The 16,879-nt window shown below is 42.9% G+C and overlaps 1 protein-coding gene across 1 annotated transcript in view; it reads right to left on the reverse strand.

Moving 5' to 3' along the window:
- ITGA9 (integrin subunit alpha 9) overlaps positions 1-16,879 on the reverse strand; it is a 578,355-nt gene that overhangs the window by 36,398 nt on the left and 525,078 nt on the right. Inside the window, exons 25-26 of the mRNA XM_082257332.1 lie at positions 11,756-11,875; positions 2,370-2,477 (exon numbers count right to left, since the gene is read on the reverse strand). Of these exons, the coding sequence (XP_082113458.1) occupies positions 2,370-2,477; positions 11,756-11,875 (228 nt within the window). The remainder of the gene's footprint in view (positions 1-2,369; positions 2,478-11,755; positions 11,876-16,879) is intronic.

The raw sequence follows: 16,879 nt of genomic DNA on the forward strand, positions 1-16,879 counted from the left end.
ACAGTGTAAAAACAAAAAAAAAAAAAAAAACCTACAAAGCTATTTGTCCATCATAACTGCATGCAAATTAGTTCTGTGTGAATGGAGCAACATTGAATATTTCAGGCTATATTCTTTGCAGACTGAGAATGTGTGAATGGAGAAAATACTGCATTAGGCCACTAGATAGTGCTGATTATCATAGGAAATAAATATGCTCCTCAGCCCAATCTAGAGGCCAAAAAGCTATATTTTTTGCATTCGCACATTCAAACTGTTGAATATATTTCCTGAGAATATTAGATTTTAATATGGCAGAGCCATGGCCACTGAAATGCTTGCCCTGGTATTGCTAGCAAAAAAAGCCCCTTAAAGGGTGTACTGGGAGTCATGCAATATAGATCAGTTAAAACAGTGTGGCTGGAGCAAAAGTTAAAAACAAAATGCCTCCATTTGCTCTGCCTATTAAAGTATAGGGCCACATTAATACTAATAGAGTTTGTTTCATTAGCCCACTAAAGTCACGTGTATTTACATGTCCATGTGTAGAGATAATATGATAGTAAATTAGACATGTGATAAATTTGAAAAGTCTAATACCAATGACAGCCTTTGCTCTGCTGTTTCACTGGTAGATTGGAGCCGAATGTACAGGTATTAAAAAAACAAATATTTTATTCACTGGTTAAACAGTTCCGTACCGGGCATTTGGTGAACTAGTAAAAGGGTACTTTTGAATTCCTTATTGGGCCTCAGTAACCCACTTTACTAATAAGTATGACAGGGCAATCCCTAATTCCCAATTATAATCTTCTTACAGAACATTAGCTTTCAACTGACTGGAAGCAAGGAATGCTGTCAATTGCCTGGAAGCAAGGACATCTGATCAGGGCAGAGGTTTTAGAGTAGTAATTTTTCTCTACTGATGACTGTACAATTAACCCCCTCCCATCCGCGCTACAGCCTATATACGGCTGCAGCGCGGACTCGAATTTTCGGGAGGCCGTTTTTAAACGGCCTCCAGTGACACGCCCCCCCCCCCCCCCGCGCGCTCCTGCGAGCGCGCATCGGGGAGAATCTGTGTCGACCGTGTCCCTTGGACACGGCCGATCACAGATCGTGGTGAATGGCCAATCACAGCAGCCATTCACCACCTGATCAAGCCGTCCAATGAGAGATGATCTCATATGTAAACATATGAGATCATCTCTCATCGCTGGCGCTCCTTCCTCACACAGACACTGCAGTGTGAGGAAGGAGGGGGAGCCGACAACCGCTGGGGACACAGAGACATGTAATCAGGGCACTGATCACCAGTGCCCTGATTACTGAAGGTAAAAAAAAACACACACATTGCCCCCCCATCAGTGCCCACAGTGCCCGCCATCAGTGCCCCCATCAATGCCCACAATCAGTGCCCATAGTGCTGCTAGTCAGTGCCCATCAGTGCCTGCTCATCTAGGCACTGATGAGCACTGACTGGCAGCACTATGGGCACTGAGTGTGGGCACTGATGGTGCTGCCCATCAGTGCTCATCAGTGCCGCCCATCAGTGCTCATCAGTGCCACCCATCAGTGTCCATCAGTGCCACCCATCAGTGTCCATCAGTGCCGCCTATCAGTGCCCATCAGTGCCGCCCGTCAGTGCCACCTCTCAGTGCCCAGCAGTGCCACCTCTCAGTACCCAGCAGTGCCACCTCTCAGTGCCCAGCAGTGCTGCCTATCAGTGCCGCCTATCAGTGCCGCCTATCAGTGCCGCCTATCAATGCCGCCTATCAGTGCTCATCAGTGCGGCATATTAGTACCTCCTCATCAGTGCCCATAAGTGCCACCTCATCAGTGCCCATAAGTGCAGCCTATCAGTGCCCATAAGTGCAGCCTATCAGTGCCCATCAGTGCCGCCTCATCAGCGCACATCAGTGAGGGAGAAAAATTTATTTTCAAAATTTACTCGCAGAAAATAAGAAAAACTTTTTTTTTTTTTTCAAAATTTTCTGTATTTTTTCTTTTTTTTTGTAAAAAATAAAAAACCCAGAGATGATTAAATACCACCAAAAGAAAGCTCTGTTTGTGTGAAAAAAATGATAAAAATTTCACATGGGTACAGTGTAGCATGACCACACAATTGTCATTCAAAGTGTGAGAGCGCTGAAAGCTGAAAATTGGCCTGGATGGGAAGGGTGTTTAAGTGCACAGAAGGCAAGTGGTTAAAGAAACTTTGTCATTTTTGGAAATTAACATCCCAGTTGTCATAATGTTGTAATAGTTCATAAGAAGCACAGCCCTGATAGCAGATCTTCACAAGGGCCCCATCCCCCCTTAAACAGTCAAACAAGGCAGGTATATCTTTAGAATTGTGTACATTGGACATATTTAACAAGATAACTTACTGTTGCATCTTGTGAGTTCCCGTGTGGTACTTCTATCGTCTGCAACCTTGAATCAGCTTCTACTTTCACTGTGGCTCTTGTTACAAACTGGATTACTGATGAACTATCCTGTGGAACACATAATATAACATTTTCATGGAGAGAAAAAATAAAAGAACCGTTCTGTAGTTTTTCTGGTACACTATGTCCTTAGAACATATATAAATCTTCTGATTACACATAGCTGGACTTCTTAAAGTGTTGTAACAGGAAAATCCAGTAATTACTGGTGCAACGACAGTGCATCCGTAAATAAGGCAGATTTAAAATAGTCCATAGGTAATGCAACTAAAGTATAAAGTCCATATAAAAAAGTGTATATCTCTACAAAAAAAAAAAAAACGTAATGGTGGCAGCTATCCTCAGAGAAAGCTGGCTCTGTGGGATGAAGCAAGAAAAGGAAAATCAGGAAGCGCCACTCTTGTCTCTCCTGGCGTCTTTCAAAGATGCCAGGAAAGACCAGAGTGACACTATTTTACCAGATGAGCTGTTTTTATTTTCTATCCTGTGAGTGTTATGTTATTTGCTATTAAACCATTTGCACTAATACTACACTCAGGTTGTGCTTCCTGCTTTTCCCTTTCTTTCTCAAAGTGGTGTAAATCTTCCGCTTTATTGCATTTAACACATTTTGCTCTAGAGTAGTGGCCTTCAGGCCTTCATTGTGAGATATGTAATCCAAACTTGTGACATGAGAAGCGAACTACAAATTTCTATTTCTATGTGTATAACTACACATTTCTATTTCTGTTTGGTTTATTGGCCCTTTCTTAAGCTGGAGTGTCCCTATTTCAAATTTAGTGTTGCAGCTCGGCTATAGTCAGCCTGAGCTTTGATTGTTTTTGTTTCTGTATTTGCTAGGTTTACCCTAAATTCAGACCATTGCTTGCTTCTGCCTGTTGAGTAAGAAGAAACAATATTACGGAGTTATAAATAATAGGAGATATATTGCCATTGATGCATGCTGGGGATAGATTTAAAACATTTAGGGTGACCTCCTTAGTCTGCTTTTCTGGCTTTCTCCCTGTAGGAGGTTGTGTTGGAGGTCTTTTGTCTCCCATGCTTGTTGCCTGGGGAGAGTGCTGCTTAGAGAAGGGCATAAGCCTGTCCCAAGGAAACAGAAGTTGACCTGTGTCCTGGGGCATGAAGGATTTTTAAGCAAGAAGATTGGTTGGGCGGAGCACTGAACCCTGGTAGTATTGCAGGTGAGAGTGGGCAATCTAGCAGCCCAGCTTTGATGATGAGAACCTAAACTGTGTCAGTCGGATCAAACTTGAGCAGTGATCTGTGTGAAGTACTCCTGCTCCTTTGTATTTTTACAACAGAGTATTACACATAATGTAAGTGAGATTTTAATAAACATTTAAGGCTTTTAAGATATACAGAGAACGCAATGTTCCTGAGTTACAATTCTGAATATTTCCTTGTGCTGGCTGTTTTGGAAGGGGAAAGTTGGTATTCTCCATTATAGCCCATCCCAGCTGTTTAAAGGGATCCTGCTTTATAGAACTTTTATAATATTAAGGTTCACTGAATAAAGTGAGAATCTGTCCACTAGAGTACGTGGTGGTGGAGAATACACACACTTGGTTCACTCGTGTTTCTTTTTTTTCTCAGGTCTCCTTTGGATGAATTCAATATTTCCTGATAGACTCTATGGCAGCATACATATGGATTAGCCCCTTTCCTATCCTACAGGACCCCACTCCCATACATTTTGGCTCAGAGCGAGAGGCCATGTTCCTTTTTGTCATTCTCCTAGGACCCTGTGTGTTTGGAATCTTACCTTTGCTCAGGTGATAACGGCCCGCGGTCAAGGCTTGGTGGTTCAGCGTGTAAGCAATATCTGGATGATGGAGAGGAGGTGCATCCCTTGTCAGTTCCACCAGTCCCCAGCTATCAATGGGGTGGAAAAGGGCATATAGATGCGGTGCAAATGAAGAGCTAAGTCCCTGCCATTGTGGGCAAGCAGCAGTCTGGCTGGATAGCCCTGCTATTAGCGGGTGACCATGAAATGCTCAGGTTGGATGCAGAAGTTTCCCTACACCAGATGAAGGTCGCGTGAGTGCCATCATTTGGTAATTTACATTTACCCTTGTGCTCCGTGGCAGCTGTTTTGTGATCAAATGTGTCCGTTCTCCTTTGGCTTTCCTCCCTGGCTCTCATGACGGCTGTAGCGCATCTGTGTTTCAAGCCACTCTTTCTTCTGGCATGGTATTCATAAGTCATTCCCACCCAGGGACTCAGTGCATGCATGCTGCGGGTGGCAGCTGCATTACTACAGCAGGGAAATTTATTCAGCAGTCAGTACTGTTAATATTATGATTTCCCTGTGGCCAGCTTGCATCAGGTTCCCTAAAAGCTGCGTGCAATCATCTCAGGTTTATGCTCTGCATTTACACCCTTGTGTGCTAGCTGTCTTTAATCCTTGTGCATCCTAATGGTGCTCTATGGTTCTATTACCTATGCAGGTGGGCTGACTGTGCGGTTACAGACTATAGATGTGTCACTGCTCCCCCCCCCCCCACTCACTCTTGTGGCCAGCCCTTGTGTAGCAGGTGTTTGTGTATTTAACCCTTTCTTTTCCTCGCTTGTCTGGGCACTCCTTTAAGGTTTTTTAACTCTTTCATTTCTACCCTATTTTGTTTTTGCCAGTTCTTCCAGGCCAAATTGACAATATATGGCACAAAATGAGACCTTATTAGGTCACAACATTGACATTCTTCTTCAAGATGTAGACGCCATAGGTCACTGTCAAGGTCCAGGAATCACAGGAGAACCTCTGAATCCTACTCTAGGCACTGCATCCACCAGCATCTCAGCAGCTCCAAGGAAGGAAAGAAAGTCTCTGTGTGAGTCCTGCTATGCCTGTGGGGGTTGGAGAAAGGGATGGTGCTAAACAGCAAATGGAATATCTGGTGAGGCGTGTGGTGCAGGAGTCCCTTAAAGAGTGGAGTGCAAGCTACACACAAAGTTCGATGGCTGTTATAGCGTGTTTACCTGCTAAGGACAGTCAGGGAGGACTGAAACCATTGCAACCAAGCCATCCATCTATTAAGACCTCAGACAGTGAGGTTTTTACAATATTTACTTTGCCCTTATGATGCCTTTGGTCATGGCAATTAAGGGGGCATTAAAATGGGTAGCACCTGTAGAGTCTCCTGCAAAGTTATTTAAGCAGCTCAAGATAGAGTGTTCTATTTTCCCATTCCTAAAAGAATGAAGGGACATTATTTTGGATGAGTGGAGCAAGGACACGAGATAGACCTACCTTCTGAGCAAGAGCGAAGCTCTATCCATTCAGGGATAAGGATGTGAAGCATCTAAAAGCTGCCTCTCTAGTTGTTAAGGCCTTGAGGAGGTTAGCAAAGTATGCCACTCTTCCTTTGGAAGATGCAGTGAATGGCCTGTAAACTGGCATTGGCTTTCGCGGCCATGTTTAGAGTGATTAAAATTTGGAGGGAGAATGTGGACGCAGTATTCAAGAGTGTTTTCAGATGAAGCAGCGAGAAACACAGTAGTTCAGGAGCTGGAACTGGAGTTAGTTTTCCATGGTGAGGCTTTAATTGACATCATCTGCATGGTGGCGTGGGTTATGCTTTTATCAGTTACAGCGAAGTAAGCATTATTGCTGTGGCCTTGGCTTGCTGATCCCACCTCTAACAGGCTTGGTAAAAGATCCCTTTGATGGAGCTTCACCTTTTGCAAACAAGCTTGTTAGCACCATACCCCAAACCACAGGTGGCAATTTGGGTTTTTGCCTCAGGACCGATGCCTGGTAGGCCGGAAGAGGACACAGTCTAGAAGACAAAGTTCAAAAGGTATGTGGACTGCACGCTTTTTCAGACCAGGCTGTGATTTAAGGAAGAGCTGGTGAGAAGGCTAGTCATCCCTTCAGAAGTCTGCTAAAAACTTGACCTTGAGTAGCCGAAAAAGCTACTAAGTAAATTTGGGCCTCAATCTCAGACTATTGGACCATCAAAACGGTCACTTCAGGATACGCATGGTCCTTCAGAAGTCCTCCTCATCTTAGATTAATTACCATGGATTTGCCTCGCTCCAAGGAAAAGAAGCATATACTCTTATATTAGGTGAAATCACTGGTGTCACAAAGTGCTGCTGTGCCAGTTCCAGATTGCAATAGATTTCAGGGTATGTACTCGCCCTATTTATGGTCGTGAAGAACAACGGCTCATGAAGGCCAGTTATAGACCTCATGCACCTAAAACAACTTCAGGAGAAGTTCAAGATGGAGACATTGTCCATGATTCACACGGGGTCCAGCCAGGAAACTGGCTCATTTTCATAGACCTAAAGACTGCTTACTTTCATGTGCGTATTGCAGAAGATTTCCGCAGATTCCTTCATTGTGCTGTAGATCAAGAGCATTTCCAGCTCACTTGTCTACCATTCAGGCTTTCAACATTGCCTTGCATGTTTTTCAAAGTCTTATAGGCTGTTATAGCCCTAATCAGAACAAGGAGTATACACCTGCATCATTACTTGAATGACCGTCTCTTACTGTCTCAAAACACATGGCAGCTGCTGGAGCACAGAGCTCAGGTCTTTTCAATGCTCCTTGAATTCAGCTTGCTGCTGAATCTGGAAAAGAGCCAAATGGAGCCAATTCAGTCTCTTGTGTACCTCGGGGCTAAATTCGATATAATCAAAAGCACCATTGCTTTGGCTCTGGATCCTGGTGGTGATCTGGAGTAGAATACTCCTAGTCCTGTCTTCTTCCCATCTGCAAGCAGCCTCTTGGTGTCTAAAATTATCGTCACTATGGAGTCTACTGTTTAGATGGTCAAGTGGGCGCTCTGATGAATGCAGCCCTTCCAGAAGGGTTTCTCCAGCAGTGGGAGCCTCTCCTTTTGGCTACAAAGGAGTAACATACTCACTTGCCATTCCATTGCCCCCATTTCATGGATCACAATCATGTCCAATGCCAGCAAGCAATACAGGATGGGCAAGCTTATTGCCTGTCAGAGATAGCTCAAGGCAGGTGGGGCTTTCACATTCACAAAATTGTGTCAAACATTCTGGAGCTACGGGCAGCCTTCAGCACTCTACAGGCCTTTCACACTCTGAGGAAGGGAGCGTCAGTCCTCTTAGGCTAGACAACACTATAGCAGTCTCCTACATAAAGAGACAAGGGGGACTCGCAGCCTTTCTCTGTTACAGAAACTGAAGCCAATTCTGTCTTGGGGTCAGCTGAATCTAGCTTACATCTCAGCAGCCTATGTCCCCAGAGTCCAGAATATTTTAGCAGGCTTTCTTTACAGAGTCCAAATGGACAACAATAAATGGTCTCCCCATGTAGATGTTTTCAGGTGGATTCTGTCCCTATGAATCAACCCAGAAGTTGATCTGTTCCCCTCCCTATGCAACAAGAAGCTTGAGAAGTATTATTCAAAGAGCCAGTATCTCCAGGCCTTCAAGAGAGATGCCCTGACAGATCATTGGGCCTGTGTATTTCCTGCAGTTCCAGTCATTCTCAGGTTTCTGCTGGTTTACTCAGCACAAGATGTGGAGGTAGTGACAGTGATGCTATATTGGTGAAACAGTCCGTGGTTCCCCTTGCTAGTACAGCTCCGCTAATGGGACCCAGTGCCCTTTCCCCTTAGACCAGACCTTCTGTCACAGGGTGCAATTCTACATCCATGTCCAGCACGGTTGCATCTGGTGGTCTGGTTCTTGAGAAGGGGAGATTGGTGGCTCTTGGCTGCTTCTCCAGAGTAATCTCTGCTCTCATGAATACTAGGAGAATGAACACAAAGTTAATGGGAGAATCTGGTCAAAGTTTGTGGAGTACTTTGCTGCTGACAGGTCAAGATATCCTGGGTTTTCTCCAGTCAGAATTTAGATCTGGCCATATCGGTCAGTTCCCTCAGAGTACAAGTGTCAGCCTTATCTGCCTTCACAGATGTATCCTGGGCACTGCTAGGTCTGTCTCAGTTTAAGACTCTTTCTCTCTCTATCAAGTCCGCCTTTCTTGTGGCCATCACATCAGCTTAAAGATCCTCGGAAATCAGAGCCATTGATCATAATGAACCTTTCTTAACATTCTTCCCAGATCCAGTGATACTGGTACCTATGCTTAACTCAAATGCCAAGGTAACATCAGTCTTTCATGGGAACCATTAAATTGCTCTGCCAACCTTTAGGGTGCCTGAGAGTACTAACATGTATCCTTTAGACGGCGGAGGGGTCGCGTTGTGGCTTAATTGGTTAAGGTGCCTGTCTAGTAAACCGGGGATCCTGAGTTTTACTCTGAGCAGTGCCTTTCTTTGGTTCAGTTTCAAAAAGCAAAAGGGTTCTAGGAATTGGTCAGAAACTCTGAAGTTATATCTACAAGTTACAGCTTCCTTCAGGCTTTCAGAATGCCTGTTCTATCTTTTTGCTGAAAAGGACAAAGGGAAATGTGCCTCATCTAGGAGGATTGTGGCATAATTGTCCAGGCCATCCGACAGGCTCACAGAGGTAAGGGCTAGTCTCCTATGGAGGCGGTGACATCTCACTTGTCCAGGAGTGTGTCTACATCTTGGGCGGCTTTGTGGCATCTGGCTTCTGATGCAATCTGTAGGGTGGCCTCATAGTCCTCAAACAACACCTTTATGCTCATTATTGTGTAGAAGAAAAAACAGAAGATGTTCCACTAGTGGCCTCTAAATTTATTATCTACAAGGAGTTGTAATTATAAAGGAGAGAACTCAATTGATTACAGTTCAATGGATGCCTATTGATCCCAAAATTGCATAAAGAAAGGGGGGGATGGAGGAAATGGATGAGGGAGGACAGCTTCCCAATCCACGTCCACCTGAGGGTGATCAAAGTTAGGCACCAAAGAATCCAGGAATGAAAAAGGTACGGAGTGTAAAAATATTTTCTTATTGTTCCTTGTCTCAGCACTGGTGGTGGATTTATATTATTATTATTATCATTTTTATTTTGATTTTTTTCCTTCTATGTATTATGATACGTATCGAATTTCGATATGGATGCAGTCTTGACCCCGATGTCACTATTGTTATATAGTTCATATGAAACCAGGCTCACCTTCTTTGAAATCCCAACTTCTTATGCAATACTATATTCATTACTGAATCATTATTGCTATATTATACATGCATAGTTGGATTTCCATTTTGGTGAATTTTTGGGACGCTTGGAAAATGGAGGTGCCACTATTATTATGTCTAATATATGTGCGATAGTGACATCTTGTGGATGAATAGGATAATGCTCAGACAGTTCTATTTAATGACCAATCACAGCTGCACTCAATTAGTCAATCAATGGTGGAACACTATATATAGGCACACTCCAGCTTCCATAGTTAGCTCTGAAGAAACCGACGCAAAGTCTGTGAAACGCGTCAGCCGCAGCGCCCCCTGTACTGCACTTTCTGCACCAGCCTTCCCTGTGTTGATCCGACTCAAGCACGGCCGGCCTCCCCGCGGCTCCCCCTGCCTTCAGCTCGCCAGACCGGACATGACGTCAGGCCGCCACTGACGGACCTACACGCCAACTCGGAACAAGGCTCGAGTAGGCATGGAGCTGGAACGCCGCCACAGAGGATTGTAAGCGCCGGCTGAGTCTGGATATCACACAGAGGTATGAACTTTCTACTATTTGGCTACCTTTGGGTTCTGTATTACCTCATTACCAGGATCACTGAGGACTGAGTTTGTGAACCCTTTTATTTGACGAAGGCACATTTTGGCCAATGCACCTGTAATCTACCTAACCAGGACTGCACTTTCTGGAAAGGATCCCACACGGCAGCCTATTTGGGAAGCCTCCACGGAAGGCACATATATTACCCACAGGATCTGATCATTCCAGTGAGGAACCAATTATTTTTTACCATCATCTACTACTGCCATTTTTTGTAGAGGAACAGTTCCAGAGTTATTCCCTGTCTGACCACAGGGTGGCCATCTTTATTTGCCGCATATGTCTACAATGAGTGCATCTTCGATCACCCTTTGATCGTCCTATTTCAGTGTGGTAGGGTAGTACTACCATCCATGTTTTAGCCAATGCTCTTCACATATAGTTCCAGGCTTCAGTTATGTGCAGTAACTGTTTTGCATATTTTTAATTGATTTTATATTGTATGTGTTCTTTTCTATTGTTTGCACAGTTCCTCACCAGGCACAACTGCCTAATAAAATTATTGAATTTTTACACTCCATACCTTTTTGATTCCTGGATTCTTTGGTGCCCAACTTTGATCACCCTCAGGTGGACGTGGATTGGGAAGCTGTCCTTCCTCATCCATTTCCTCCATCCCCCCTTTCTTCATTATTGTGTAGAGCCTGCTTCTTTATCCTCTGTCAATTTTGGTTTTAAAGTCCTGTCTGTTGATAGTACAAATTAAAACATTGTTCAGCATTTCCCACCCATGGTGTGTATGGCTAGTTATTTCCAATGCATATGCTGCCATGGAGTGTGTCAGGAAAATGGAAAATGTCCTATCAAATACTTACCATAATTTTCCTTTCCTGATGGAGTCCATGGCATTAGGAGTTCCCTCCCAGTGTCATGAGTAGGCTAGTTACGGAGCGCAGCCTCTGGCTCTGAGCTTTGGGAAAGAGGTCCTATGGCATAGGACAGGAGGCGGTGGTTAACCTATTCGTATGCTGCTATGGAGTCTATCAGGAATGGAAAATTAGAGTAAGTATTTGATAGGAAGTTTTCCTTTATTTCACTATAATTAATTCATTATCACAAGCACTTTTTTTTTTTTAGCACATTTGTTATAACTGTTTATTACTTGCCTTATTGTTTTGGCACATTTAGTAATATTTTTAGCGTAGTAAGTTTTTTCTTGTGATGTTACCAAAATCTTTTAGGACTTTGAGGACTGCAGCTTTATAGCAGTTTAAAATTGGGGTGAGCGCAAGATTTTTGGTTGTATTTATCTGTACAAAAGAGCTTTGCTAGCCTTGCTGGAAAACCATTTTCTAAAAAGTACACTTGCCCCAAATCCATTTTATGCAACCAGTATAAAATCCTCCTAACTTACATAGTGGTCAATGCATGGAACATGTAGTGTCTTCTGTATCTATTATCATTACTATAACTTTACAGTATAAATTATTGCAATAGAAAACATGCAGTGACTTTCCCTGACATAGAAGCAACAAAGTAGAAGCATTAGGACTACTAAACTGCTAAGATTCTGGTACTCAGAGTGGAGCTTTGATGAAGAAATAGGAGGTAGGAATTCCACTGGGCATTAGGTTTATTAGTACAGGCCGAAGCTCATCTCTATCTTTATCAAGGTGTATTAATAAGGATGTGGGTGGGTCTTATGTTGGATTATTGCAGACTAGTCTTACCTTTTTCAATATTTCTGTATTTAGCAGCATCAGAATATCAATTTTTCGAGTCTCTTCTTTAGCTAATGGCATTAGTTTACATTCTACATTTAAGCATGGATATGCAGATTTCTGACAGTCCTAAAAGACAAAATGCAGTATAATGATTAATATGAACGACAATTTTCTGCTAAAGGCAAACTGGGTATGAAATATGGTAAAGCAAGAGCTGTTGATATTTTATACTAAACACAAATTTAATATATTTTCAATTTTTAGTCATTATAATGATTTTTTAAATTCATCTTGTGACTATGCAAGTGTAAAGCCTCGTACACACGCAACGAATTTCCGCCGACCGGTCGTCCCTATTTTGTCCAGAGTGGTGTCTGTTGGTTGGAATGTGCTCTAGACTGCACACAAATTTTCCTGTACGACAGAATTCTACTTCAGAAGTGATGTCATGTGTTGGATTGCTTTCTATGTGTTCTTTCATCTCTGAGCATGCCTAGTCTTGCTCTTAAGATTTTTCCCCATCGAAATCTGTACTAATGAGACGAAAATCGGACGTTGTTTTGATGGTCGACAAAAATGATATAGCCTGCACACCAGGATTTTTTCAGCCGAAAAGTCGGAGTCGGTTGTCAGAAGCACCATACTAACAAGCCGAAAATCGGCAGATCGGTCGTCGGATGAAATTTCCAGGCCAAATCTCTTCTCGTGTGTATGGGGCTTAATTCTTGCTAAGAGACTGAAGAACTCAACTGTGCTTAAAAATTCCTAGTCATATTTTTCCTTTTCTCTGCTCATACCACTAATGGGTAATACAACAATGCTTGTATGGGGTATGCCTAAAAGCCAGCTATGGATACAGTGGATTTTCAAATCTTCTCTACCTTCAACTGAAGTACATGCCATCATTTCAGCACACTCAAATAAAACCAAGAAATAAAAAAGTTGATTGTATTCTGATTTTTTTAAGAAGATCCAAGCAGATGATACAGCTACACTATATTGTCAAAAGTAGTGGGATGCCCGCCTTTACACACACATGAACTTTAATGGCATCCCAGTCTTAGTCTGTAGGGTTCAATATTTAGTTAGCCCACCCTTTGTAGCTATAACACCTTCAACTCTTCTGGGAAGGCTATTCACAAAGTTGAGGAGTGTCTATGGGAATGTTTGACCATTCTTCCAGAAGCAAATTCAGGTCAGGCACTGATGTTGGATGAGAAGGTCTGGCTTGCAGTCTCCGCTCTAATTCATCCCAAAAGTGTTCTATCAGGTCAGGCTAGTCTGTGCAGGCCAGTCAAGTTCCTCCACCTCAAACTCGCTCATCCATGTATTTATAGACCTTGCTTTGTGCACTGGTCCAAATCATTTAGTGGAGGGGATATTCTGGTGAGCAGTTGTTTTTCAGGGGTTAGCTTTGCCCCTTAGTTCTAGTGAAAGGAACTCTTAAGGCTTCAGACATTTTGGATAATTTCATGCTCCCAACATTGTGGGAACAGTTTGGGGATGGCCCCTTCCTGTTCCAACATGACTGCGCACCAGTGCACAAAGCAAGGTCCATAAAGGCATGTATGAGCAAGTTTGGGGTGGAGGAACTTGACTGGCCTGCACAGAGTCCTGACCTCAACCCGATATAGCACCTTTTGGATGAATTAGAGAGGAGACTGCGAGCCAGGCCTGCTCGTCCAACATCAGTGCCTGACCTCACAAATGCTCTTCTTGAAGAATGGTCAAACATTTCCATAGAAACACTTCTAAACCTTGTGGACAGCCTTCCCAGAAGAGTGGAAACTGTTCTACACTATATTACCAAAAGTATTGCTCCCAACTTTGTGGGAACAGTTTGGGGATGGCCCCTTCCTGTTCCAACATGACTCTGCACCAGTGCACAAAGCAAGGTCCATGAAGACATGGATGAGCGAGTTTGCGATGGAGGAACTTGACTGGCCTGCACAGAGTCCTGACCTCAACCCAATAGAACACCTTTGGGATGAATTAAAGTGGAGACTACGAGCCAGGCCTTCTTGTCCAACATCAGTGCCTGACCTCACAAATGCCTTTCCTGTAAGAATGGTCAAACATTCCTATAGACACACTCCTAAACCTTGTGGACAACCTTCCCAGAAGAGTTCAAGCTGTTATAGCTGCAAAGGGTGGGCCAACTCAATATTGAACCCTACGGACTAAGACTGGGATTCCATTAAAATTCAGGTGTGTGTAAAGGCAGGCGCTTCAATACTTTTGACAATATAGTTTATGTTCAAGCATGTTTTCTTATGTACCTCAATGCTTTGAAAAAGCATGGCAACGCAATGGACCTCATTTATAACCCTCATGCACATAGGACGTTTATTTAACACTCTTAGGAGCCAGCAGTGTTTTTGCAGAAAAAATGCCTGACGCTTGTAAAATTATCCTAAACATTTACAAGCTTTTAGGAGCTTTAACAGGTGTCAAACTCTTGGACGTTAACTTATTTCATTGGCCAGAATAAATTATTTATTCTGGTTATTAAAATGAACTAACGCTCAAGCACTAACATTTAGCAGCTTTTAGAAGCTGTTAGTAGCTTCCAGTGTTTTTTCTGCCCAAACTCTGCTGCTCCTGGATGCACTGGCAGTGTTTTTTTTTTAATCCTGCCTGTAAAAGCTTCTGCCACTAAATGCTCCTAAAAGCCTATGTGTGCATGGACACATAGGCCAATGTAGAGGGGAGTATAGAGGTAGGAAAAAAAATGTCAGACGCCCCTAGAAGCGGCTGTAAAAACATCTAGTGAGCACGAGGCCCTAAAGTGTGAAGTAAAGTAAAACACAGTGAAGTATATCAAAGTAAACAAAAACATCCATCGATGTGTAGATTGCTTTTAAAATACGTAAATAGAGCTAACTGAATGTGTTAAGTAAACATGAACTGCTTCTTAGCATTTCAACTAATTTCACAGTTTAGCAAATAGAGCCGTTGTAATAACTGTGGGAACAAGCAATTTTTTTTTGTCTTTATATAGGGCTACATCATTTTAATTAATAAAAAGTAATGCCATGTTATTTTACTGTAAATGTCTGAGCCTTCTCCTGTAGGCCTTAAAGAGGCGTTCCGACTGGGGGGAAAAAAAATAGAAGTCAGCAGCTACGAATACTCCTACTTGACGCCCTCCGTAGAAGTCAGTGTGATGACGAAACATGTCAGGGCGTGAGCACGTGGCTACCCCGACATCAGTATTGTGAACGGCTGCTGCAGACGTGCCTACACATCCTCCTGAGGCTGACGAGCAGGAGAGGGCCGGTGAGCTTCCGGGCAGCGCATCTGCTGTCAGTGAGATCTTGTTTTGAGTGCCTTTATTCATTTGTTTTATGTGAGTGCATAGAGTGGGGAACTGGGGTATATTTTAACAATAAAATAGCGTTGGACTACTACCCTATGAGCCCTTTATGTTTTTCATATTACTCTGCACACACTCTTTGGATGAACCAGTATATGGATTTTGTGTACTTCTTATAATTCCGATTGGGGAGATATTGGTGTCTAAAGAGTCTGGAGTTGCCCATACCTGGTCCGGTCTGATGAGATTGAGGAGATTTAAAGGCTCTCTGATTTTACATTTCTGGTAAGTGAGCATTACCTGAGGGGGTCACGTGGTGTGGTGGAAGCCCTTGATCTTATCTGCACTCCATTGATTCTCTCACTATTGAGGTGCTCGCTGATTCACCGTTGTCGATTTATTAAGGGGTCACACTCTTTACAGCGCTGCTTATGTGTTGGACTTTTCACTCTCATGGACTATTGAAGGGATTGATATATTTTTTCTTTTATAGAATAACAATGACTTACAGGAATCCTAGTTATACTGTTCTTGTGCAATCAGTAATATAAACCTAGAAAAAATACAGGGTGGCATTCTTATTCTAATTTTTTTAGTGAAGACTTCTTGTCACACTAAATAAATTCACAGTAAATATTAACCACTTGCCGACTGCCTAACGCCGATTTACGTCGGCAGTCAGCCCCTCACAGGCAAAGCGACGTAGGTCTACGTCGCTAGCCTGTGAGGCTCTAGGGAGCGAGCGCGCTCCCGCTCGCTCACGGACCCCCCCCCCCCCCCGCACGTGTACCCGGCGGACCCGATGTCTGCCGGGCACTCGCGATTGTCCGTTAGAAAGGGAGAAAGGCAGACGGCTAGTGTAAACAAAGCCGCCTATCATTCTCCCCTGTGTAAGAATAGTGATCATACGGTTCTGCTATGTAGGACCGTTGATCACTGTTCTTACACCTCAAGCCACAACCAATCACAGTTAGAAACACGCCCCTAGGGACACACTTAACCCCTCCCTCTCAAAAAATGTAACCCCTTCACTGCCAGTGTCATTTTTACAGTAACAGTGCATATGTATAGCACTGATTACTGTAGTAATGTCACTGGTAACTCCAAAAGTGTCAAAAATGTCAGTCAGGGGTCCGATCTGTCCGCCGCAATGTCGCAGTCCCACATAAAAAAATCGCAGATCGCCGTCATTACTCGTTAAAAAAAAAACAACAAAAATGACAAAAATCTTTCCCTTAGTTAGTAAACGCAATAACTTTTGCGCAAACCAATCAAAATACGCTTTTTGCGATTTTTTTTTAACCAAACATATGTAGCATACAACAAATTGGCCTAAAATGTTAAAACATTTCGCACGACCGCGCAATTGTCCGCTAAAGTCACGCAGTGCCGAATCGCAAAATAGGCCCTGGTCAGGAAGGGGGTAAAATCTTCCGGGGCTTAAGTGGTTAAGACAACGCACTACAGTTGCATCATGCCAATACAGTAATCAATCAAATGTCCTCTTTTATTGATTCTGAGCAGTTAAAATGGTGAAAGATGACTGCAGTTTGTGTGCTTTATTTTAAAAAACAAGTCAATAAAAAAAAAATTTCAAAACCCATTGCAAGACCTGCAAAAGTTAAACAAAGCCAAATAATTAGAATTTTTGGTTTTGCTTAAATTGAATAAAAAAGAAAACCTACATAAAGCAGTATTAAAAGTATTAAAGTGATTCTAAATGCCGATTTTTATTTTATCTTAATGCATTCTCTGCATTAGGGTTAAAAAAAATGTTATGTTTTTGTTATAGTGTGTGGCTTTTCTGTGTTTAT

This window comes from Pelophylax lessonae, assembly GCF_965119305.1.
Source record: "Pelophylax lessonae genome assembly, chromosome: 5".
Taxonomy (NCBI): Eukaryota; Metazoa; Chordata; class Amphibia; order Anura; family Ranidae; genus Pelophylax; species Pelophylax lessonae.